The sequence below is a fragment of the Myxocyprinus asiaticus genome, chromosome 10 (genome assembly GCF_019703515.2).
Source record: "Myxocyprinus asiaticus isolate MX2 ecotype Aquarium Trade chromosome 10, UBuf_Myxa_2, whole genome shotgun sequence".
Lineage (NCBI taxonomy): Eukaryota > Metazoa > Chordata > Actinopteri > Cypriniformes > Catostomidae > Myxocyprinus > Myxocyprinus asiaticus.
In genome coordinates, this window is record NC_059353.1 from 33370486 (window position 1) to 33397251 (window position 26766).

A 26766-nucleotide genomic window follows, 5' to 3' on the forward strand; every position below is an offset into this window, starting at 1 on the left:
TTTCAGAAGTATAGCCACAAGACGTAAACAATGTATGTTAACATGATTTTAACATGATATAATCGCTTACTAACCTTTTCTGTGTAAAGTTATAGCCAATTTCACAGCTTCGTTGCCATGACGAAGCAACTCTAAACCCTAAAACGACCGTAAAAACGACGATTTGAACAATTTTAAAGCTCAAATAATAGGCAAAACTCTTCTGAGTTTTAACAGAAGAATTCATGTTAGTGTTTTCATAAAATTATAAGCCTCACATTTCTGTCTTTAATGCTGCGTTCCATTCAACTCGGAAAGTCGGATTTTCCAACTTCCTACTGGGAAAAGTGCAATGGAACGCCACTTGAAGTCGTAATTCCAACTTGGCCGAGATGCATGTGCGTTATGTCACACAATCATGTCGGCACCCAGCAAGATGCAAAATAAGTGATAAACAAAATAATATCGATAAATTAGTCAAAGTTCCTACATTTACATGATATTAAAGCGCGTTTAACAAACGTTAGCAGAGTAGCAGGTGTTCAAACATGGTAAATGACACTCACTTTTGATAATCGTACACCTGTAGCACAAATGCTAGCGTTGCAAACTGTTTATGAACTGGGTTGCTAGGAGACATCTAGTGACAGTCAAACACTTGCTAAGCTAACGGGAGCATTTAAGTTTTGTTTCCTTAAACGTCATCTTCAGAGCATCTGGCAATGGAATGCATTTATGGTTGGAGATCGGAGATATCAAGTAGGAATATCCCACATCCGATTTGAATGGAACGCAGCATAAGCCCTCAAAAACAAGATGGCCCGCACTCCTTTTTCTCAATTTCTTATATTTTATTCATATCTCACAGTACAGGAGAACGGACGTTTCGGTCCTGTCTTTAAGCCCTCTAAACATTGGCCCATAAAATTCAATTTTAAGTGCCTCACTGTAAACTCGCTTTTTGCTTCTTCTTTTTTTTTTAAAGGGACAAGTCGAAATTATTTTTGTGGTAATCAACATTGTGCCACAAATGCTGCCAAAGGCTTTATCTAAGCTCAGGATCACACGTGCCAATGGGTTTCAATGAGGACATGCATGAGGTATGAATTTTTGTAACAGTAGCTATACCTCTAGAGGCGATAACTCCCCCTAGCGCAACACACTGGATTCAGACTCGGTCCCTCCACCTTCTCTGCCAAAGTGCATCGCCTATGAAGGATCTTTACCGATTGGTCGCAATGCTTGATAGAAGGTAAATCTGGATACAATACGTTGATCACAGGATCACTTTATTGGAAGATGCTGGCGTAGCGACAAGGTAAGTTTCTGATATACCTATTGTCTGTTATTCTTTTGTGCTCACTGCATTGATCTAAACAAGCAACGATCACCTTAGGCATTAAATGACACCGGCATGAATGCTGTTAAAGCCATGGTGTCCTTGCTTCTGTCTGTAAAACACAGATTTCCAGCCATTGGTCATGTAGTCTGTAGTATTGATTATGGTCCTTAATGACAGGGAAGACCAAATTCATTCTTAATGCTTCCAGCGAGACGTCAAAGGTTAACCCATTATATGCACAGTAAAATTGCTATAACACTTATAACACTACGTTTAGATACATCTACTATAATTTACGCCGACTGATTTTGTCCATTTGGAATTAGCTCCTCAGTAGCCAATAGATAATCAGTCTCGTGTCATTCAGGCTCCAACAAGTTCTGCTGGGTGCGCCCCACGAAGAGTGTTTGTGTTCAGTGCTTGTTTGTTTATTTGTTGATTTGTTTATTGAATGTACTGGAGACTGTGACGTGCCTCTTTAAAGCACATGGTTGGCATTCCATTGAATTGGGTGGTGTATCCATAGTGTATGCGTTACTAGATATGTCCGATTCATGAACGAATCGTTCGTTTTGAACTGGTTCTTTGTTATGATTCGGTCGAACCGATTCGCAAAGTACTTGTGCTCAAACGAATCGATATATGAATAATTTTTGAACCGATTCTTGCTCGAATGAACCGGTTCGTTAAAATGAATCGGACTTTCCAACGCTATCCATTACGCCCATGAGCTATGCAGGATTTAACCTCTTGCGGTTCGCGTTGGTTTCCTTCAACACATTCTGCTGCTCGGTTGAGGGGATATTCTCGCATTTTTGCAAGAGAAACGGGTGTGTTCAGCTTAAGCGGAACAGTTTCTTTTTTTTTTAATGCGTGGTCCGCATGAAAACAACAAACGCTTTTGAGGAATGATACATAATTGTGCATTTATCACATTGCGTTTGAGCGTTGGTGCATTAACAAGGTGAATTAATACGTATCTTTTACTCTACTCCTTAATGACTAATTTATTCTGTTTGAAACAAAAAGGGGGTGGGGTTGGGAGGGGGCAGCGCACAATTTAGCCTCTAACCTTAATCTTGATGGTTCTAAAGAGGATACTTGGAGGTCAACAGTCCTTATGTTACTGAGACGCCTGTTTTAATCCCTCTTTTTCATTAAGTAAACATACACCTGTGCAGTGCTGTAGCTGAGAATTCTGGGCCCCATGACTCTATAGTAGTCTGGGGCCCTTTCACATACAGTTCAAAGTTTGTTGTGGGCTCCCCTGGACGTGTGGGTCCCTAGAATCGTTACCAGCTTTCACCCCTTTAGCTATGGCCCTGCACCTATGTATATCCCTCGCTGAGTTTACCATCATCAGTACCAATCTTACTTTACTGTTAAAGGGATAGTTCACCCAAAAATGTATAATTTACTCACTCTCATGCCATCCCAGATATGTATGACTTTCTTTCTTCTTCAGAACACAGATGAAGATTTTTAGAAGAATATCTCAGGTCTGTTAGTCCATACAGTGCAAGTGAATGGTGATCAGACCTTTCAAGCTCCAAAAAAATCACATAAAGGCAGCAGAAAAGTAATCCATAACACTCCTGTGGTTAAATCCATAACTTCTGAAGCTATTAGATAGGTGTGGGTGAAAAACATCAATATTTAAGTCCTTTTTACCATAAATCTCACTTTCACTTTCACATTCTTTCAAATTCTGTAAGTAAAATTGTAGATTTATATTAAGAAAGGATTGAAATATTTATCTGTTTCTCACCCAAAGTGATTGCATCGCTTCAGAAGACATATATTAAACTACTGGAGTCTTATGGATTACTTTTATGCTGAATTTATATGATTTTTGGAGCTTCAAAGGTCTGGTGACTATTCACTTGCATTGATATGACCTACAGAGCTGAGATATTCTTCTAAAAGTCTTTGTGTTCAGCAGAAGAAAGAAAGTCATACACATCTGGAATGGCATGAAAGTGAGTAAAAGATGAGAGAAATGTCAATTTTGGGTGAACTATCCCTTTAAGTGTGGAGTAACAAATATTTATTATCATGTCAATTTTTAGGTTTGAAGAAGAGCATCTCTCCAAAAGTAAGATGATTCATTTTACACACATATATTGACATCCTAAGCTGCTGTAAGTTTATCTACAGTTTACTAAAACATGTTCCTTCTCTTGACTCATACAACACGGGCAATACTTCGTCAAGTATATGAAGAATCATGCTGCTCACATCTGACCTAAATTCCCGTCTCTGGACTTCCTGGTGCTTCTTGGTCTCTGTAGGAAGCTACCGCAGGCTAATGTAGGCCAGATAATGCAGTTGCACTTAGGGTCATCTGAAAGATGCAACGCTTTTATGGGGGGAAAAAAAGGGATTGTGAAACAAAGCACTTAAACTTCACTTGAGTTAGTGTTGTACTAGTAATAGCTTAATGTGTGGATGTTAACAGAGCATCCGTTATGTGTTTTGTTATCTGCTAAATTGTGTCAATGCATGTTTTTTCCCACTCTTAAAGCTCCAGAAATAAGCATTGAGACTGTCTTTCTTGCGAGGCAGGCATGTTATGTCTTTTGCACATCAGAAAACACACACACACACACACACACACACACACACACACACACACACACACACACACACACACACATACTCGCAAAGATTGCCTTTTATTCTGTCAGCACAACTCTTTCAGTTTACATCTGACAGCACATGAATTATGCATACCCAAAATTTTCACGCTCATATGCACAAAAATAAATAAATAAATAAATAAATAAATAATAAAAAAAAAAATTCTTGAAAACAAAGCAGAGGGAAAGGGCTTCATCATTGTTTTTTGTTGTTGTTGTTGTTGTTGTTGTTGTTGTTTTGGTTCCTGTTATGTATTTATAAAGTATCGTCCTCTTTATACACACTTTCTGTGTCTACATGCGTATCCTGAATTTCCTTTTCTTTTATCATATTTTAATGTTTAATAATTCATCCAGAGTTCGAAGTGTTCAAGTTTCAGTCCTATTTTGTTGAGCTCAGACGGAACCTGGTTATTGCACAAAGCGGGTTTGCTTGCATGTGCTGTTCAAGATGAATACATAATATAAATATGTGTTGTGTGCAGTCTTTCAGATACAGAGCATAGGGCAGGATCACAGGGCATGAGTAACAAAGTAACTAACTATTTACTTCTGGGGTGCAGTGTAGCAGAGGATGCACACAAATGAGCTGCTTGAATGAAAAGCATTAGGAACATACACTGAAAAAAGTAATCATCTGCAATTGTTACTTTAGTGGTTACTTTTTACTTGATCTAACCCATAAAAAAATTACTTTTGTTGTTGTTACTTAATGCAGTCAGGTTGATTTAGTTTTTAATTTAATTTAACATTTTGACTTGTTACCACATGATGTAAAAATTACAGGTTACCTGAAGAATTTTTTTTTGATGTATATATGAATGTGTGTGTGTATGTGGTGGTTTCTACAACATCTGTTCCTTGGAGACAGACTAAGCTCACAGCTGGAGAGAGGGTGTGCTGTGCGGGATAACGTTCTACATAGGGCTGGGTTGTGCTGGCTATATACAGAGCTGCCACAGTTTCCAGCACAATTATTTAATTTCCATCAGGCCTCAACACCCAAATTAAAGAGAGTGAGGCTCTGTAACTTCTCTTCTGTGACTTCTCTTTCTCATCTCTTGCTGTCTCTCTCACTTTCCTTTTCTCTTTCACAATATACACTCACAAACATACTATTTACATATTCATGATGTTAACTCCTTTGAAGAGCCTGTGTGTGTTGTAACATGACCACACAGGAAGTCGGCATCTTGTTTCCAAGAGTTCCAGTACCCCAATACGGACACATTATGTTGACTCACGGACAAGCGCCATCTCCAATCAGACATATTTGCATCGGCTCCAGTATGTTTACCTTTCCCTGTGGCATGACCAGAAGCACATTGCTTCAGCAGCATGGAAGATCTGGGTTTGGATCTCCCGTTGAAACCAGGAAGTAATTGCGTTTGCATAATCAGTGACGAGCGCGATTTGGAGGTTGCATTTTTCCCTCTAGCATTAAATTTTTTCTCCAGCAATGGTTATGTTTAGGGTTTGGGTTAGGGTTATAAAATGTGGAACAACTCGCTTTTAGCGCCCCTCTGTGGACATTTCACCCAATGGAGCTCACATATGCCCATATGGAGAAGGATATAGCTGCAGGCAGAGCTCCAAAAAGGGGCGGGAGCTCCAAACCACCAGTAAAGATTTAGGGAGCCCCTGACCTAACGTCCCCTTTTGGAGTAACCCCACCCCTTCTGGAGTAACCACGCCCTCTTTTTGAGATTCCAAACCACTATTTATAAAGAAGTCATAGGCCAGATTCGAACCTGCATCACCCACATGAACACCACGGCTCAGTGTATTGGAGTATACATTTGCACCAGAGCTCTAAACATTGAGTAATGTTTTGATCAGTGTACCATAACAAACTTCAGATTTACAAAATGGCTATAATGGATATAAACTGTCTGTTAGGTTTACACAAGGATGGTGACTATATCGGTGTTGGCCAGTATTAGTGTTTTGTAAATTATAGACATATCTGATTAAGCCACTATTAAACACAGATAATATCAGGGCTCTATATTGTTTTGATACCTGATTTTACAAAATTCAAGACTGGCGCTTGATGGGGGAAAATGCATGTACTGTATATTTTTTTTAATATTGTGAAACAAAGAATTGTAAAACTGGATATTGTAAAACCATATTATCAGTTATTGCCATTAAAATTACTGACATTAAAATAACTTGGTATCGGTCAAAATTGTGATATTAGTGCAACCATTATATTTCAGATACTATAAAGCAGCGTTGAAGTCTCTAAGGACTGAATATATTGGTCAGTTTTATGTGTATGTTTGTGTGCTTGCTTTTATGTGTCAGATACTGCTGCACATTCTGAAAAAACTACAGAGTATTTTTTCCTTCATTACTTCGATTCCTTTGACTCTCACTGTCCCTCCCCCTTCCAGTCTCGTTCTCTCTGCTCTCTGTTTCTGTCTGTCTCTCTGCCTGTCCTGTATTCTTGTTTAGGAGGTGAAGACATGTCATTGTTCTGCCTTTGATCAAGCATGACTGCCTCTAAGCACATGTGAAAGTGTTGTATGTGTGTGTGCATGTATGTTTCTGCATGTGTGTATATGATACACATTACTCAGCGATTTGAACATATGTTAAAGGCTTCGCTGGCTGAGTGGGCCTCTCAGTCAAATTATGTGTGTATTCATGTGTCTTAGCTCTGTAGGTGTAATGGCTGTGAAAATCTGAGTTTTGATGGCTAAATGTACAAGCCTTCAGGGAATCTCTTGCTCCAGTTAACACAACATTGTGACTGTATGCTCAAACTGCATTGTCCATGTTCATATTAAAATTCTCAATTGTATGTTACTGCATCCACCATCACATTAAAGGAATTGTTTACCCAAAAATGATAATTTTCTTATTATTTACTCACCCTTATAACATCTCAGACTCTTATGACTTTATTTCTTCTGCGGAACAAATATTTTTTCATAGATGTATGATGTGTTTATATCCATACAATGCAAGTCAATGGGACCCAAAATGTCCAAGCTCCAAAAAGGACATAAAGGCAGCATAAAAGTGATCTATACAACTCAAGTGGCTTAATCCATGCCTTCTTATGCGATACGATCAGTTTTGGGTGAGAAACAGACCAAAATGTAACTTTTTTTTTCATTATAAATCATGACATCTGCAGTCTTCTTAGCACGATAATGATTTGAAGCTTTATTATACTTCCTCGCGCTTGACGCACACGCATGTGCCAGAGTTTCCGCTAAAAAATTCATAAAGTTTACCGGACAAATTGGAAAAAATCTCATTTCTGTGTTTATTTTGCACTGTAACGTGATGGACTATGCATAATAATGCGATACTTGCTAATAATGACACAATCAAGTCAAACAATACTTGTTTATTCATTATAGCTGCTTTTCCATTCAAAAATTCAAAACAAAACAACTAAACTGCAATTTGCCACATATCTTTTCATTTATAAATAAATATTGAAATAAATCGTTATGTCATATGATTTCATTTTTTTCCTTGGCTCTTTATTTTTATGATTATTTTCCTCCGATTTTTCATAACACAAAAGCGTTTTACTGCCAAATTGAAGTCAAATGTGAGATTCACATAATCCTGGTGTCCTTCTCTCCAGAAGACTGCAACACAAGACTGTTTTAATGCAATTCTGAAGTGAGAAATTTCTCACTGCGGGCATTCGAAATGGGAATAATGCTGGCTGCTTTTGTCAGTGTGCGGGATACAATACATTGTAGTCGCTGATCAGAAATTTGCAAGCTTGGGGAAAGTTTAAACCTCCGTGGCAGCGAAGCGCTGTTATCATTGGCATGGCGTCACACTGTTCACTTGCAGAACTTTAAGGCTCCAAGAGCACATAAAGTCAGCATAAAAGTAATCCGTGTGACTTCAGTGGTTAAATCCGTTTCTTCAGAAAAGATATGATAAGTGTGAGTGAGATCAATATTTAAGTAAATTTTTTACTATAAATCTCCAATTTCACTTTATTTTTCTTTTGTTTTTGGCAATTCACATTCTTTGTGCATATCACAAACTTCTGGGCAGGGAGGAGAATTTATATTAAAAAAGGACTTAAAAATGTATCTTTTTCTTACCCACACCTATCATATTACTTCCGAAGATATGGATTAAACCACTGGAGTCATATGGATTACTTTTATACTGCCTTTAAGTGTTTTTTGGACCTTCAAAATTCTGGCCACCATTTACTTGAATTGTATGGACCTACAGAGCTGAGTTATTCTTCTAAAAATCTTTGTGTTCTACAGAAGAAAGAAAATCATACACATCTGGGATGCATGAGGGTGAGTAAATGAAGAGGAAATTCTCATTTTTGAGTGATCTATCCCTTTAACGCTTTTGTTTTAAAAATTTTTGCATTTCAATATGCTGTATCCTCCTGTTCATATATATTTAAGCAGATATTGGTCTAATGTCACGGGCACATAGATAGTTTAGAGCTTTTTATTAAGAAAAACTACCATTCACAACTACCATTACAAGGACATTTTTTGGGGTTACAAACTGGTAATTACAATGGTATTATGCTATAAATGTGGTTATGAGGACATTTCTAATTCAAATCGCTTAAAAAGCATACTAAACTATGTTTTTTTGAAAATGTAAAAATGTAGAAAGTTTTTTGTGAGGGTTAGGTTTAGGGGTAGGGTTAGGGGATAGAATCTATAGTTTGTACAGTATAACAATCATTATGTCTATGGACAGGGTTTGGAGGGTTACTTTTGAAATGTATTCCACTACAGATTACAGAATACATGCTGTAAAATGTAATTTGTAATGAAGTTCATTAGATTACTCAAGGTCAGTAACATATTCTAAATACTTCGGATTACTTCTTCAGCACTGGTAAATTTTTTTCACTTGTTTTGACTATAAAAACTCTGCCAGTACAGTAAGACAAAATACACATGTTAAAAATACATTCTCTGAAAAACTTAAATATCTTATTCAGTGTTGTTTCTAAAACAAGATAATTCACATTTTAAGGGTTTTTAGATATTTTTCAGGAAAACAATAAAACAATTATTATCAAGAATATGATTTTTGCCCTAATATCAAAGGTCTTACAAGAAAAAAGAAATTATGATGCAATGTGAATTTTCTTGATAAAAAATATGATCGTGCCTGGTAACGTGCATGTAAAATGGCTAGAAATAGCATTTTAGCTTAGCGTAAAGCTGACAATTTACACAAGGTTTATTTCTATTTCTTCTGCTTCAAACTTACTTCAAACATACTTCTCTGTCTGCTTGTATGAATGTAACACATCATAAGAAAGTGTTTCACCGCTGTTCAAATGCACTTTGGATCACATCATTTATATGTATAAATGTTTTCCATCTGAAAGGACTAAATATTAAATGAAACAAATGACAATAAAATGCAAAGTAATCTCTTCAGTAATCAAAAATACTTTTTGAATGTAACTGTATTCTAAATACCAATGATTTAAATTGTAACTGTTGTGGAATACAGTTACTTATATTTTGTATTTTAAATACGTATTCCCGTTACTTGTATTTCGTTACTCCCCAGCCCTGTCTATGGAGAGTCTTCATAAGGATAGCCACATCAACATTCTCACGATGAGTATTCTTCATAAATGTCATTACATTTTTACAATTTATTTATTACGATATCTGTTGGCCAAACAATGTTTTGTTATCTTTGTAAATTGCCAATTAGTACATCTTTGCTATTTTATCAGTCATTTTGTGCTTCATAATTGTTTTACTGTTTAAATAATTGTAGGACAACATACCCTACTAGGTCAACGTGTGATAAATAATCTGAATCGTTGTAATGACCACAGACACTAAACAGATGAGATTGTACATTGCAATAAAGCTAGACAAATCTGTTTACATGCTTAAGCCTTGCTATTCATTTTATGATTTGATAATTTCTAAAACAGAGATTAATATATTTTATTTGACATATAAATAGAAATAGTTCTAATAAACTGTTCTCGGCTCTTTATATAGCTCTCTCTATATATCCTATATTACCCTGCAACCTCATTTGCATTGGCCAGAGTGTATTTATAAGATTACTGCTAGCAAGCAAGTACATTTGTGGCAGTTTTATTAATATTTTATATATATATATATATATATATATATATATATATATACATATATATATATAATTATTATTATTTTTTATTTTTTTTCTCTCTCCTTTTCTCCCCAATTTGGAATGCCCAATTCCCAATGCACTGTAAGTCCTCATGGTGGCGTAGTGACTCGCCTTAATCCGGGTGGAGGAGTATGAATCTCATTTGCCTCCACGTCTGAGACTGTCAATCAGCGCATCTAATCATGTGGCTTGTTGAGCGTGTTACCGCAGGGACGTAACGCGTGTGGAGGCTTCACGCAACTCTTCGAGGCATCCACGCACAACTCACCACACTCCCCACTGAGAGTCGAGAACCACATTATAGCAACCATGAGGAGGTTACCCCATGTAACTGTACCCTCCCTAGCAACCGGGCCAATTTGGTTGCTTAAGAGACCTGGCTGGATCACTCAGCACGCCCTGGATTCGAACTCGCGACTCCAGGGGTGGTAGTCAGCGTCAATACTCGCTGAGCTACCCAGGCACCCTTATGAATATAATATAAAAAATCACTTACTTAGATGTGTTTTTCAAGTTTGACGGCGAATTCTTGAAAGCCGATACTGTCATTGTGTATTTTACTGGGCAACGCTATATCTGAACGGTAACCCTCGTTCTGCGGAAACTCTCGAGACGGCATTTGTTGCTGGGTTACAGTTATAGTCTCGCGAGAACAAGACCTAGTCTATTTTTCTATTCTTTTACCTACAAGTCTTTTGAATGTTGTAAAGTAAAAGTAAAAGTTTCGTAAAATAAGAATACTCTGATAAAGTACAGAAATCTGAAAAATGTACTTAAGTAGCCTACAGTAAAAATACTTTGTTATTGTCAACCACTGTACACTTGTGGCATCATCTGACGCATTGTCTTAATATTTTCACCGGTCATCAGCCATTAGGACATTTTAATGGATAATTTAAAGAATAATTGTATTCTTTTAAGATCACAGCAGCGTTCAGTTAGTTGGTTAAAGCTTTTACACAGAACCTCCTGATTGTAGTTGTTGAAACAAAAGATTCATTCAATGATTACAGTTGTAAGAAAAAGTGTGAACCCAATGAAATGATTGGCTTTGAGGATATTTAACAATGACTGATTACAATCAATATTTCATGTCCATTTATTTATTTTTGCTGTGTAACAAGCAGGATAATGTTCAGTCAAGTGTTCATTCTCACAAAATAAACACCTTCAGGGTGATACTGGTACAGAGGGATCCTAATGACCCTGTTGTGTTTATTTTGCGACAATGACTGGCTGACTTTACATTATCCCTTACATATATAATGGGGTATATCATTACATATAGGATTATGTTGATGTACACTTTCCAGACTTTGACTCAAAACCAGACCCTCCAAAACCTAGACCAATACCCGATCCTCTAAGATTGAGACCAAGACTTGAGGCCCAGATCTACATCAAATCCTACACCCAAGACCCAGAACCATCCTGTCCATTTGAATAAATTGAAATTATATTGAATTTGTTGCAGCATTCACTTCAAACACTAAGCTTGTTTGTACAGTGCGTAAATAGCGATTCAGAGCCATGAAATTAGTGTGAACTCTCTGTACTGGTGAAGATACCATGCCAAATTGTGGTTGAGGTAATTATCACTTTTAGTTTTTTGGAAATAGGCTGCGGTCTGTCTGATACCATTAGCTAAGGCCCAGATCCAAACCAACACTTTGTATTTTGAGACCCAGACCAGGACACTAAGTAATTAGGGCCAGACCAAGGCCATGTTTAAGACCACAAGATCAAAACTCCAAATCTGACTCACTCAATAAAAAAAAAAGAAAAAAAGGCAGAAACACAAAAGCACAAAAGCTTTACTGTTTGATCTTTATCTGAACTCATGAAATACTGATTAAAGTCAACAGAGCAAGCCTGGTAAGATTAGAGAACTATTCACTCTGAATTAGGAATGCCTTTTGCTTCTTAACCCTCTGTATCCTAATAATACAAGAACATTTTAAACTAAATTCAGGCATGTCTTCCTTTCAGTTGCTGTAGACAGCCCATCTGTCAATTTTGATCCAGTTTTGGTAATGCCCTCTTTATGCTTACATTCCCATGGATCATGTATCAAAAGTTGTCACATTCCCGCATTCTTAGTTTACAGAACAGATTTATTTGGCATTTGCTTCCCTGTAAAATATGCAACAACTTATGAATTGTATCCCAAAAAATAGAAATGCACAGATAGACATGCAGTGGCAAGATAAGAAGAGAAAAACCTGTCTGAAGTTAAAATCTATATTTTTGGCTGTAATTGCTTTTCTGGAGGAGTCCTTTGTGATAGGATATAATGACATGAACTTAGTACAGAAAATACTAGGCCCCCAGCCTCCCTAACTTGATACACGTTCTGTGAGTACACTTATGAGTGTACATAGAGTAACTTTAGAGGAATTCTTTGTGCATCTGTGTGTGTTTTTAGGGCATTATGAGGTAATCCCAGAGGAATGCTATGTGTGCATGTCCATGTCCAGGTCAGATTTCTCTCCTTGATAAGAGAAATGAAGACTTGAAAGTGGTCAGTGCTATCTTGGAAAGTTCACATACTTCAGGTTGATCAAGGTATTCTCTGCTGATATTCTCCAACAAAGTAGCAATTATGACAATTGCCCCATTCAAGGAAAACTGTTATTTTTTTCTCTTTTAATACAAAAATTCTCTCAATATTACAGAAAGTTTTCTATCATTCTTGTGATTACAAAAATTTGCTGAATACCTATGAAATCTATATAATTCTTGATGGGTCTTTCATGTGGTTGTTGAAAACAGGTTGTCCCATCCAGACTTCCTTTTGGTTCTGCTAGTGGTGCAGAAATCACTTTACCTTTAATTTCATATTATAATACACACCCTACTGGATAGTTTGTCCATGCACTAGTTAAATGCAGACCCCTAGACTTGAGTGTGAGGAGGGAAAGAGAGTGTATTAGTAGAATTCAATTCCATCATGGTTTAAAGTGAGTGGAATTTGACTTGTAATGGAATAAATTTGCCTGTGCAATGATAACATTTTTAGACTTTTAAATCCTCTTATGGTGTGTTTGTGTGTGTTTGTGTGTGTTTTTGTGTGTGTATGCGTGTGTGGGCTTTGTGAGTGTTGTGTTGGTTGCTTCCTTTGAGATGACAGAGAATCTGTGTCTCTCCAAATTAGTTATTTATGAGCAGATAAATCAGTGCACAGCCTGTGCTGAGCCTTGGCACACAACCCATCTTTGAATACAGTGGTGATGTTTAAAGTCTTAATTTTTCTCCAGAATAGTTCTTTAAAGTTAAAGTGTGTATTTTTTTTAAATATTAAAATACTTTCTTCTATTCATTTGTAAGTTTATTTTCACGAAAACTGTAAAGACTGTGGCTTTGTCACACCTTTAAAACATTGCTCTGTTTGTTTAACATCCCAATCAGCCTGACAGAATATTGCTGGCTCAGCCAATTGCTCCAGTTTCAGGTAGGACTATTTGTTTTCGACCCATGGCAGGTGGGGGGAGTGTTTGGGAAACCTGTTTGGAAACGTTTTTTATTTTTTATTTATTTATTAGAATTTACACACTTCAGCTTAACGTATTCATCCGCAGCTTGTATTGTTGCAAGTCACATCACTATGGCTCTGGGTGCTGACCAACTTATCAGAATAAGCCTTAAGGCTAAAGTATACTTCGGCTGTCCATGTCGCTGATTGCACAGTATGCGTGACGCAAATTTAGTCATCAGCACAGTCTGCGAAGACTGTCCACGTGTGACCCAGATTTTCTCGAGCACAGTCATCGTCTGTGCACATTGTAGGCCATTGCGCCTTCCATTGACTGTACTAAAAGAATATAACTAAGCAGTACTAGTGTGCATGCTTTGAAAGCCTTCATATCCACTCGTGGTCAAAAGAGCATTCTTTGAAACGCAACGCGGTCGACCGGGCACGGTCCAATCCGGAACACGGAAAAACCGCGGCCATTAGGTGTAGCACTCTGCAATGTCACTTAACAGTCATTAGCTATAAAAAAAAATATTTTTTAAATTGCTGTTTGCTGTAGCTAGCTTAGTCTAAATTTGGTTGACACGTAGGTGTGGAAATGAACTGGAGATTTGAGCAGGAGTACGTGTGTAGAATGGTATGGGAAAGTGTGTATGCAGTGGTGTAGTCTCACAATTTTAAAAGATCAAATTTAAAGTGTCACTTTGAAACCAAGCACCAATATTCAGGGAAGAATTCCCTCAAGGTGGAGCACTAATGGGCAGAAAAAAACCAAACCATTAAAAAAAAACTCTTTCCCCGTCAATACAAAAGAGAAGGCAGCAGCAGAATTCATAGTATGAGGGAGTAGTACAGTTTAGAGTTTAGATCCATTCTTTAATAAATTATCACTAATGAACATATCCCAGCATGTACTACTGTGGTTTGAGGGAAAAAATGCCTCTTGTAAGCATTGTAAATTTGTCAGCTTGGGTTTTCAATTTGCTAAGGTTAAGTACCACTGGAATAGAGAAACTAGTTGAATGAGTTGAACACATTGATGCCATCAGCATGCTACAGTTGTCTAAGCATTGCTGCAATGAACCATTTTGTTTCCGTTTTAGTACGTTTTCGTGATCATGGCAAGCCTACTGTATTTCATGATTTGAGTGATCTTGGTGTATTTTACAATGCTTTTTTGTTTGTTTCTTTTGTTTATAGAGTTCACTCTAGGATTGCTTTTCTTTTTCACATGTGGGATAATGGAAAGAGACTTCAAAATTTGACCTTTGGGGTTGGGCTTTAGTAGCATTGCTTAGAGGAAGAAATGTGCTTTAAAAATGTTTTTTTTTTTGTTTTTTTTTTTGTTTTGTTTTTGAGAGATACTATCATGCAATAAGTGTGAGACTGTTTATGCTCTGAATTAAATGATATACAATATTAAAACATGATTGTATTGTATCTGGTGTATTTATGTGTATAGTATGGTTTGTTAAAAATTCTCTTCTTTCTCTTTCTTTTTCTCTTTCTTCTTAGGTTAATGTTTGATAACTAAAAGGCCCCAGAATTGATCCTTTCATCTCACACAGCTTCATGTATTTCCTTATTATCGTCTGCCCTTTAACTGTCTCTACATTCCTTCCTCCACGGCGTTAAACCAATCACAGTCAGAGAGCATTGCCATGGACACGGAGTCCATTCAGTCTGGTTATTCCCACCACTCCAACAGGTCACGGGGATCAAACAAACAGAGGTAAATGACTCTCTCTCATTTAACTCTCTTGAGAACAGCATTTTTATCAGTTCGGATTACATTTGCTTAATGTTTTCCAGATTGCCTCATAATTCATGCAAAAAATTAATATTAACCTAATGAAACAATTCTGCATTTATTTAGAGGTCTAAGTGTAGGGAATTAAATGAATTAGTCAGTGATATTATTCTGTTGCTCATAAGTGATGGAATTTTTAATTAATTGCTGATGAATTTGTTCAGAAATGACCTCTAATGGTCCTAATACTTACTTTGAAAAATGAATCAGTGTCATTAGTAACCAGTTCCCAGTTAAAGTTAAGCTGAAAATAATTGTATATGGTAATCAATAGCATTGTAAGTACATTACTGTAAACATAGTTAGTGTTTGTTTTAACTAACTGAGAGATGAGTTAATTTATTTTCTGTGGTAATTGACAGCATGCCACAGATGCTGTCAATAGAGCTTAACTTAAATTGAACCAGGATAAGCCTGGGATCTATGCCTTTTCCACGCATCAATAATTGAAATATTTTCCAGATGATTATCGATATATATAAATTTTTTCAGATACAAATTGGGCTGCTTATTACATAATAGTCTTAATCTTTTCAAAATTCTTCTCAACAAAACTTTGGTGAAGTGTGAGCAGCAGGGTAAATTAAAGGGACACTGAACACGTCTGGCAGACGGCATGGCACGTTCTAAAATTAGAAACAATTATTTTCTATGAAGGTACGCACACAACAGCAATGTTCAGCATCATCATTTTGCTGTGCCATGGTGCGCAACTCTCATAGTTTTCAATTAAACTCAACCCAAATCATTATCAAAGGACAAAGATTAGCGAGCCGCGCCTAACTGATTGAGCAGTTTGTCAATGCGAGGCACTGGGTATGCATCAAATTTAGACACCGCATTGACTTTTGTATAATCCACACAGAACTTGACTGAGCTGTCACTCTTCGGAACCAGCACCACAGGGCTGGCCCAGTCACTGTGGGATTTTTCTATTACCCCCATATCAAGTATGGATTTTAATATTTTCCAAACCACTTTTTTTTTTTATTCAGGTAATCGGTAGGGATGACTGCGTACCACTACATTTACATTTATTCATTTGGCAGACGCTTTTATCCAAAGCGACTTACAAGAGATGAAAACATAAGCGAATCATCTCAGGAGACAGTGGTATGAAAAGTGCTGTATTACAAAGTATCACTAATATCATAATAGTATTCAAAACAGAATAAAGTGCAACAGAATTTTTTTTATTTTTTTTTATTTTTAATGACTGGTTAAGTGCTCATGGAAAAGATGTGTTTTTAGTCGTTTTTTGAAGACAGAGAGGGAGTCAGCTTCACGGGTGGAGTTGGGAAGGTCGTTCCACCAACGTGGTACGATGAAGCTGAAAGTCCGGGAAAGTGTTTTGGTGCCTCTTTGTGTTGGTACAACAAGGCGATGTTCCTTAGCCGACCGCAGGCTTCTAGTGGGCGCGTAGCTCTGCATAAATGATTTGCTGGAGCAGACCCAGTGACTATTCTGTATGCCAGCATTAGAGCCTTGAATTTGATACGTGCATCAACCGGTAGCCAGTGGAGAGAGACAAGGAGTGGTGTAACGTGCTCTCTTTGGTTCATTAAAGACCAGACGTGCTGCTGCATTCTGGATCATTTGGAGGGGTCTAGTTGCACATGCAGGGAGGCCTGCAATGAGAGCGTTACAGTAGTCCAGTCTAGTTATGACAAGTGACTGGACAAGCAGTTGTGTGGCATGTTCAGAGAGGAAGGGTCTTATCTTCCTGATATTGTAGAGTGTAAATCTACATGATCTTGTGGTCTTTGAGATGTGGTCTGTGAAATTTAGTCTGTTGTCGATGGTTACCCCTAGATTTCTGACCGATTTGGAAGGCGTTACTGTAGTTGCACCCAGCTGCGCAGTGATGTTGTGTTCAACAGCAGGGTTGGCTGGAAAGACAAGGAGTTCAATCTTGGCTGGGTTGAGTTGCAGGTGGTGCTCCTTCATCCAGGCCGAGATGTCCGCCAGGCAGGCAGAAATTTCTAGCAGTCACTGTGGTGTCGTTGGGCTGGAAAGACAAGTAGTGTTGCGTGTCATCAGCGTAGCAGTGGTAAGAGAAACCATGTGCCTGAATGATGGGTCCCAGTGATGTTGTGTATATAGAGAAGAGAAGTGGCCCAAGCACTGATCCCTGAGGTACCCCAGTAAGTAGCTGATGTGGCTTGGATACCTTACCTCTCCAGGCTACCTTGAAGGACCTACCTGAGAGATAGGACTTAAACCAGTCAAGCACAGTTCCTGTGATGCCCAGCGAGGAGAGGATAGAGAGTAAGATCTGATGGTTGACTGTGTCAGAGACTGCAGAAAGGTCCAGCAGAATCAGGACTGATGATCTTGATTGAGCTTTCGCCCATCTCAGCGACTCGGTGACAGACAGCAGGGCAGTCTCGGTGGAGTGTCCACTTTTAAAGCCTGCCTGATTGTCATCCAGCAGCTTGTTCTGTGAGAGATAGGCAGAGTTTTGATTGAAAACTGCCCTTTCAAGTGTTTTTGCCATGAATGGGATGAGAGAAACTGGTCTGTAGTGTTCTATTTGTGTGGGATTAAGTGCGGGTTTCTTCAGCAGCGGGGTTGCTCGAAAAAGTTGCAAGCAGGGACTGATATTTACCTAGATCTGCTGGATCTTTAGATTTCCGCCATCTCCTCTCAGCTGCCCTACCCCTGAGGTCATTTCAATATGGTGCTCTATGAGATTCGTAAAGCCAGGAAGAGGCGAGAACATGTCAGAGAATTCTCCTTGCAACCTGGCAAACTCCGTGACTTGTGATGGTGAGAGGTTGTCTACGCAAGTGACTAGGGTGACTCGATCGGTGACTCAAAGGTTAAGTTCACCTTCGGTCCGAGCTCCTCCCTCTCTGGAACCACCGTCGCCAACGTCACGGGGACCGCCTCCCTCCACGGTTTTAGGAGATTGAGGTGGTAAATCTGATGTGCTCCGCCTCTATCCGTTCGTTTAACCTCATAATCGAATTCCACGACTCATCATGTGACCTCAAAGGGTCCTTGCCAATTGGCAAGTAATTTAGAGCTCGATGTGGAGAGTAATACAAGGACTCTATCTCACAGTGTAAATTTCCGTAGCCGAGTACCCCTATTATACAGCCGGCTTTGTCGTTCTTGAACCTGGAGCTTTGCTCTCAGGTCAAGAACGTGTTGAATTTAGTTTTTTGCTGTTCGCAGGTCCTTCCTCCCAATTTTCCCGTAGGGCATTGAGCACACCGTGCGGACGACGCCCATACAATAATTTAAATGGGGAGAACTGCAAGATGGAGGCTTGCGGGACCTCTCGAATTGCAAATAATAGGGGCTCGAGCCAGTTGTCCCAATTTCGAGTGTCTTCGTGCACGAACTTACGAATCATATTCTTTAGGGTCTGATTAAATAGTTTGACCAAGCCATCTACTTGGGGGTGGTAAATGCTGGTCCGAATTGATTTAATCCCCAATAATTCGTACAGTTCACGTATCTTACGTGACATAAACATAGTGCCCTGTTCAGTGAAGTTTTCTTTCGGAATCCCCACCCGGGAGATTATTCTGAAGAGTGCCTCCGTAACACTTCATGCTGAGATGTTGCACAGAGCCATTGCTTCCGGATATCGCGTTGTGTAGTCCACCAGAAGCAAGAACCTCTAAGGGTCCTCCCTTGCATCATCCTGACGTGGAGCTGATGTAGACGGCCCTGGTACTGCCTCCCCAGCCAGCAAATTGCACACCACTCACCGATTCACTTTGTTACAGGACCCATCCACACAAATTTCCCTGAATAAAGTTGTAAATGCTGGCCAATCCGTACCCAAAATTAGTGGATGGGTGAGGCGGGGACTAACCACCACCTCTATTTGATGCTTTTGCCCTTTGAATTGAATAAAGATGGCCACTAAAGGGTAATCGTGAACATCCCCATGCACACACCTCACCTTCACCCTGCATCCAAAGCTTCACCTTGAACCAAGCATTGATGAATTGAATTTTGATTACAGCCTGAATCCACCAAGGCTTGATATGTACCCCCTTGGATACTCACCGGTATCCGGTACGTCCCAGCTGTGGTGCGTCGTGAATCCGAACCAATTCCCCTACCTCCATCAGCTGGCATCAGTCCTGGAAATGCCCGGGATTCCCGCAGCGGCAGCAGATCAGCCCAGGAGGCCATGGAGTCGCCAACCTGTGAGGGAAAGGAGACAGCCACAGGGGAGACAGAAGGGTTGGGGAAGGCCCGGGTCTGGGCAGCAGGTTTCGGGGGCAGGGACCCCTGGTTCCGAGGCACAGGAACAGGAAAAGGGGAGGATGGAGAGGGGGAAGAGCGAGAGAGAGAGAGAAGAGGGCTCGCCGGCCCCCGGATATGCCGCAAAATGGTCCTCTGCCAGCTGGAATGCCTTTTCAAGCAACGCTGGATGGTGGCACTGGACCCACTCCGCCATTCCCCTCGGCAGCTGGTCGACAAACTGTTCCAGCACCACCAAGTTGATGACTCCATCGGCGTCACGGCCTTCGGCCAGCACCCACCTCCGACAGGTGTCACAGAGCTGTTGCGCTAAGACGAGCAGGCGGCCGAACTGCCTGAACGTCAACGCCCAGAAGCGCTGACGGTGCTGTTCTGGGTTACGGCCGACCCGTTGCAGGATGGCTCATTTTAGGTCCGGGCACTCCAGCAAACTTGCGACCGGAAGCTGTTGGGCCGCAAGCTGAGCCTCCTCCGACAACAGCGGCAACAGACGGACTGCCCACTGTGCGCGGGGCCAGGACGACCCCTCCTCGGCACACTCGAACAGATCTATAAATGCCTCGGGGTTGTCCTGGGGCCCCATTTTTGCCAGTGTGATCTGGGGCATGGTGGGTTCAGTCGAGGTCGCTGCTGGAGTACCCTTCTGTGGCAGTAATCTCCGGATCACCTGTCGGTCCTCTGCCTGTGCATGTATCAGGGCCCGGAACCATTGTTCTTGTTACACCAACAGCTCCATGAGGGCCTGATGTTGCATTTGGTGGATGCCGGCCAGTGTCTTGACAATTTCAACCAGCGGCGAGGACTCCACGACGGCAAAATTCCCCAATTCCCGGGTTTCAGCACCACTGTAACAGATCCCTCTATGTTTCAGGGAACGAGGAAGCGGGAGACAGCGTTCTTAGTCCAAATAACTCAAAGTTTTATTAACAAAGACTTCGCTTTTCAGCGGCTTCTAAAGATCACACACACAGGATCAAACTCGGCTCTCTCTCTCCTCTGGGCTTCTCGTCTCCCCTTTTATCTCCCCAACGCCACTCACTGAAACACAGAACAGCTGTTAAGGAAATTATACACAGGTGCGATTCTTTACCATTCATTTCTCCTGGCCTCGCTCTCCATTCACAAATCAGCGCTTGGCCGCACCCCCGCTCCCACACGCATTTACATCAGTTTCATACCAGACTGTTAGAAAGAGGCCAACTGAGGGAATTGGAAAGCATGCAAATTGGGCTTGTAATTTAAATTTCAGTTCATTTTAATATATCGATGCCTCAAAAATATATCGATAAAATAACGTGTTGATTAATAATCGATATATCGATATTTGATGACATCCTTAAAATTATTTTACATGACAGACTCATTAACAAGAATCAAGCTCTAAAACTGACTCCAAATTTTCACCAGATCTGGGGTATTTCAATATAACATCTGATCCAAAATGTATACAGGAAAATATGAGGTGTTGGTAGTGTCTTTAAACATCAACTGATCAAATATAATCTTTCCCTATCTCTCCCAGAAGAGCACAAGTTTTTGGACATTTGTTTGGCATGACTCTGATGGGGTTAGTGCTCATTTGGTTTCCATTTCTACTGTTTTTTTTTTCAGTCACTATATCGTGTTTTGTGTTATTCCTACCTTACATGATTGTCCTCTTTCATACACATTTGTTTCAGATTCTGTGCACCTAATTAAGTATATGATCGCTAATGCTTGTATGACTTTTTTCACTCTTGCTATATCACAGATTTAAGCTGGATTTTGGTGTTGCGTTCTGAGCCAAAGATTCCATATGCTCTCCCGGCTCTGCTTGTCAAAGTATTCTGATATGCCTTAATTTTATTGAACAGTGCTGACCCCACCCACTGTAATTAGGAAGTTTTTATTGAGCTTCACTATTGTTAGGTTTCCTATAACAACTACAGTGGAATGCCCAAAAAAGCCTCTGGAATTCCAGATTGAAAGCAGAGAATTTAAGTGGCTTCACTAAAAAAGCCGCAAATGTATTTTCTCTTTCTCTTAGTTTGGATGTTAAATGTCCTGCCTCTTTTACTTCTCTCATTCCTTTAGTCTAATATTCTTTGTTGGTCAGTCTGTATTTTTGTGTGTATCTCTGGATGTATATGTGTATGTTCTGTAGGCCTATCCTCTACCATCATCTGTTATCTCTGAAAGTTAAATTAAAAATAATAATTAAAACATTTTCACATAGAAAGCCTTTTTTAAGAATGGCACAGAAAACATTGTACAAGTCTGTCTGGTACATTAAGTGTTTTGCTCTGGTGGCCATTAGAATTAACTCAGTCTGCCCAATAGAATTAGGTTTTGCTCATAAAGCACAAAAATTAGAAGGAACATTGGTGTAAACACTTTAGTGTTTAGCCTCAGAGTATCATACTCCCTCCACTTTCTTGAAACCATTAACATAAAACCCAGTTTGCATAACATATAATTATATATATGCTCCCTACAGGGTATTTTGAATATGGACATACATACAGAATTGTGCATGCACAGTTGAGAAATATATTAATTCATAGATTGTATTTGGATAAAGAAATATATATATATATATATATATATATATATATATATATATATATATATATATATATATATATATATATATATATATATTATATATATATATATTTCTTTGGGAATTCAGTACAAAGCCATTTAGCATGGTCAAAGTCAAAGTATAAATGTATAATTTAAAGTAATTTTTAGAAAATTAAAGAAGAGAGAAGAGTGATAGACTGTGGTGTGGTGTAGTGTAGTGGTTTAAGATCTGGCCTGGTAATTTAAAGACTGGAAGTTCGACACCACAAGGGTTGATCCATAAACTATTACCAAATATGCCCTTAAAGGTATAGTTCACCCAAAAATGAAAATTTTCTCATCATTTACTCACATCATGCTGTGTATGACTTTCTTCTGATGAACACAAATGAAGATTTTTAGAAGAATATCTCGGCTCTCTACTGTAGGTCCTTTCAATGCAAGTGAATGGTGGCCAGACTTTGAAGCTCCAAAAAACACATAAAGGCAGCATTAAAGTAATCCATAAGACTCCAGTGGTTTAATATACTGTATGTCTTCTGAAGCGGTGCAATCACTTTGGGTGAATATTTAAGTCCTTTTTAACTATAAATCTCCACTTTCACTTTCAGAATGTGAAAGTGAAATTTAAATATTGATCTGTTTCTCACCACACCTATCATATCACTTCTAAAGACATAGATTTAACTACTGGCATCATATGGATTAATTTTATGCTGCATTTATGTGATTTATGGAGCTTGAAATGTCTGGTCACCATTGACTTGCATTGTATGGACCTACAGAGCTGAAATATTCTTCTAAAAATCTTTGTTTTTGTTCTGCAGAAGAATTAAAGTCATACACATCTGGGATGGCATGAGGGTGAGTAAATGGCATGAGGGTGAGTAAATGATGAGAGAATTTTCTTTCTTATTTATTTATTTTATTTCATTTGAAAAGGTTACTGCTAACCTTTCAAGACATATTTAATCAATGTGTCATGGCCACAATTGTCATAGACATTGCCAATATTCAGATTAGTGGTCACATTGGTTTGGGTTTATCGATGGCCAGTTCTTAAACTATTACCCCATATTGTAAATATGTTCTTACAGCCTTCCAAAGTACCAATAGTTATTTATCTTTACTAATCCTATGCCTAACCCTAAAATGCCACATAACTTCAAAACAGTCACTGTGTGTTACAGTAAATGTTAGTAAAAAAGTTCAGTGTCCTGTTAATTATATGAACAGTAAGCCATGTGTACAAAAGCACACAAAGGGCACCATTTATTGATAATGACCCTACTCTAAGTGAGCATTTCTGAAAAATAATTTACAAATGTAAAGGTTTTGTTACCTATATATACAAATTATGATTACCATGTATTCAAACATTCATTCACATCAACTTTTCCATCATTTACATTTTAAGTATCATTGAAACAATGTTAGTTTTACCCACTATTCCTGTCTGCCAGCAAACTTTGAACTTGGACTTTGTGCTTTGTTTTATTTCAAAGCAGCTGTTTGGCTTAGTCCATACAGCTCAGCTATAGACATACTGTTCTATAATACCACACGATCTCAAAGTACCCAGCATTCCCACTCTGCCCAGGCTGACAAGGATTAACGTAAAGCAACAGGGGGCCAGGGTCTATGATGATTGTTATGTATTTTAGTTTATTTTTATATATATATATATATATATATATATATATATATATATATATATATATATATATTATATTTTTTTATTTTTTTTTTTTTTTTTAAGGGTTGTATTGGATACTTTAATAATACAATTATTGTAACAAATCAACCCGTCTTCAAATGTAAAAATTTTCAGGTCATCATCAACTGTAAAGCAGTTTTCTAATCCTCATAATGCACTCTCTCCATTTTTGTTCACTGATCTAACATGATAAGAATCACTTATGTACAGTCAAACTTGGTCCATTCAGGGTCTTTTTTGAGACGTTTTACACTGATCAGGGTAGTTTTTAAAATCTATTCATTCAAAAGTTTTTTACCTGACACACAATTGGAGATCAACCTCAGCATTCTCTTAAAAACTTAACTTTTAATCATGAATGACATGGAAAGGTCATGGAAAAGTCATGGAGATTTAATGGTGTGGGAACCCTGATGGTAAAACACAGGTTGTGTGATCATGGAAGCATAATCTATCTGTGCAGATGTTCACCAGAGACTTGTTTGCTGATGTAAAGAATTACACAGAGCAGGGTGTCTCTCGGTCACTGACTGACAGAATGTGTGCATTAATGCTGTATTTGTTTGTGTTGATTTGTTTTGTTTTATTCTAAGGCTTACCAGACATTAGCTATGGGGGAAATGAAAAAGACAGAAAAGAGCGAGAGAGAGAGAGAGAGAGAGAGAGGGAGAGAGAAATCTCTGCTTGGATTAGGGTCGTCACAGCTGACTGCATCTAACCCAGTTTGCACCAGATGCTCCAGCGAGGGCATGTGTGAGAGAGCGAGAGAGGAAAGTGAGAGAAGGAGGAGGATGAGAAGGAAGAGTGATGGCAGTAGTTATCCTGACATTAGTCTAACTCAGAGTCTCCTCTCTGATCGTCATGGCGACAGCGTTTCCCTCACCTCCGTCACTGTGTGTGTCTTTGTCGTGCAGTGAACGCAGCAGTAGGGATCGACACAAATCACACAGCCGAGACAGCAGCAGCCGCTCAGACAAAAATGTCACCATCAGTGCATCGTCTGCTCAACCACAGCAACCGGATCAGAGCTCCGCCCCCACAGATGCCCAGGTGAGTGAACGTGTGTGAATGAGTGAACGAGTTATTGTACATGAATGTGTGGGTAGAGGGTTTAGTGTGTAGTGTTAAAGTAGAAAAACTGTGAGAGTGGGTGAAAGAGACTGAGTCTCAAAGGGATAGTCCACCCAAATATGAAAATTGTATCATCATTTACTCACCCTCATGCCATCCCGGATGTGTATGACTTTCTTTCTTCTGCTGAACACAAACAAAGGTTTTTAGAAGAATATTACAGCTCTGTTGGTCCATACAATACAAGTGAATGGTGACCAGAACTCTGAAGTTCCAAAAAACACAAAGGCAGCATAGAAGTAACTGATCTAATCGGTTTTGGTTGAGAACAGACCAAAATATTACTCTTTTTCACTGTACATCCTGCCATTGCAGGATCTATGCACGATCATGATTTCAAGCTTGATTACACTTCCTAGTGCTTGACGCATGCACAGAGCACTAGATGGTGTTAGAAAGTGCAATCAAGCTTGAAATCATGATCTCCAAGGAGACGGCAAGGAGAGGTATATTTGTGTCTGTTCCCACCCAAAACCGATTGGATCCCTTCAGATGACATGGATTAAACCCCTTGGAGATTTATGGATTACTTTTATGCTGACTGTATGTGCTTTTTGGAGAATCAAAGTTTTGGTCACAATTCACTTGCATTGTATGGATCTACAGAGCTGAGATATTCTTCTACAAATTTCTGTTTGTGTCCTGTAGAAGAAAGAAAGTCATACACATCTGTTATGGCATGAGAGTGAGTAAATGATGAGATAATTTTCATTTTTGGGTGGACTATCCCTTTAATGCAGAAACATTGGAATAATTAACTTTTGTTGTATCACTATTGTGGATCCTGTAGCATTTTGTGATAGAGAGAATGTATGTCAGCACATTTAATCCAAATTTCTGAATTTAAAAGGAAGAAAGAAGACTGAGAGACCGCAATATAGAGGTTAAAGATCTGGGCTGGTAACTGAAAGGTTGCAAGTACGAACCAACAAGGGTTGATCCATGTACTATCACCTTTGAGTCATTGATCAAGATACTTAAATGGATAGTTCACTCAAAAATGAATAATGTATCATCATTTACTTACCTTCGTGTTTTTCCAAACCCATCTGACTTTCTTTGTTCCGTGGAACACAAAAGGAGATGTTCGGCCGAATGACAGAGTCCACTCACTTTCATTGTACGGAAGAAAAAAAGATGCAGTTAAAGTGAATGGTGACTAACATTCTGCCTAACATCTCCTGTGTTCCAGAAAAGAATAAAGTCATATAGGTTTGGAACAACATAAGGGTGAGTAAACTATTTACATTTTTATTTTTGGTTTAACTATACCTTTTACCTCTGTTCAAGAGGGACTGGACCTGTGATAAGTGTACTATAAATTACATTGAATAAAACACAATCTCAGAGCACCCAGCACTGCCACTCTGTGCTGGCTGACAAGGATTAGAGTACAGCAACAGGGGGCCGAGGTCTGTGACAGCTAGCTGTTAAAGGAAAGGGAGCATTTCTTAAACAAATGGGTTGTTTTAGAAATAACAATATATTAATAAAGATACTTTTCTCTACATTTGGAATATTTAAATTGCAGACAATGTCAATTCCATGCCTCATTGGGAAGCTTTATACTGTAAAACACAGGTTGTGTGAGCATGGAAGTTTAATGAATGAAGACAGAGAGTTTTTTGATTAACAATCAGTTACTTGAGCGGACTGAACCTGGAATAAGTCTTGACTTGACTAGTAAGTGTTATGTAGGTTGCTTTGACTGAAAGTGTCCGCTAAATATCT

General features: G+C 38.8%; 1 protein-coding gene across 1 annotated transcript in view; it reads left to right on the forward strand.

Moving 5' to 3' along the window:
- The first annotated feature begins 1042 nt into the window (after positions 1 to 1042).
- LOC127447481 (vang-like protein 1) overlaps positions 1043 to 26766 on the forward strand; it is a 47782-nt gene continuing 22058 nt past the window's right edge. The window contains exons 1-3 of the mRNA XM_051709384.1: positions 1043 to 1297; positions 15101 to 15317; positions 24819 to 24954. Of these exons, the coding sequence (XP_051565344.1) occupies positions 15247 to 15317; positions 24819 to 24954 (207 nt within the window). The 5' untranslated portion in view covers positions 1043 to 1297; positions 15101 to 15246. The remainder of the gene's footprint in view (positions 1298 to 15100; positions 15318 to 24818; positions 24955 to 26766) is intronic.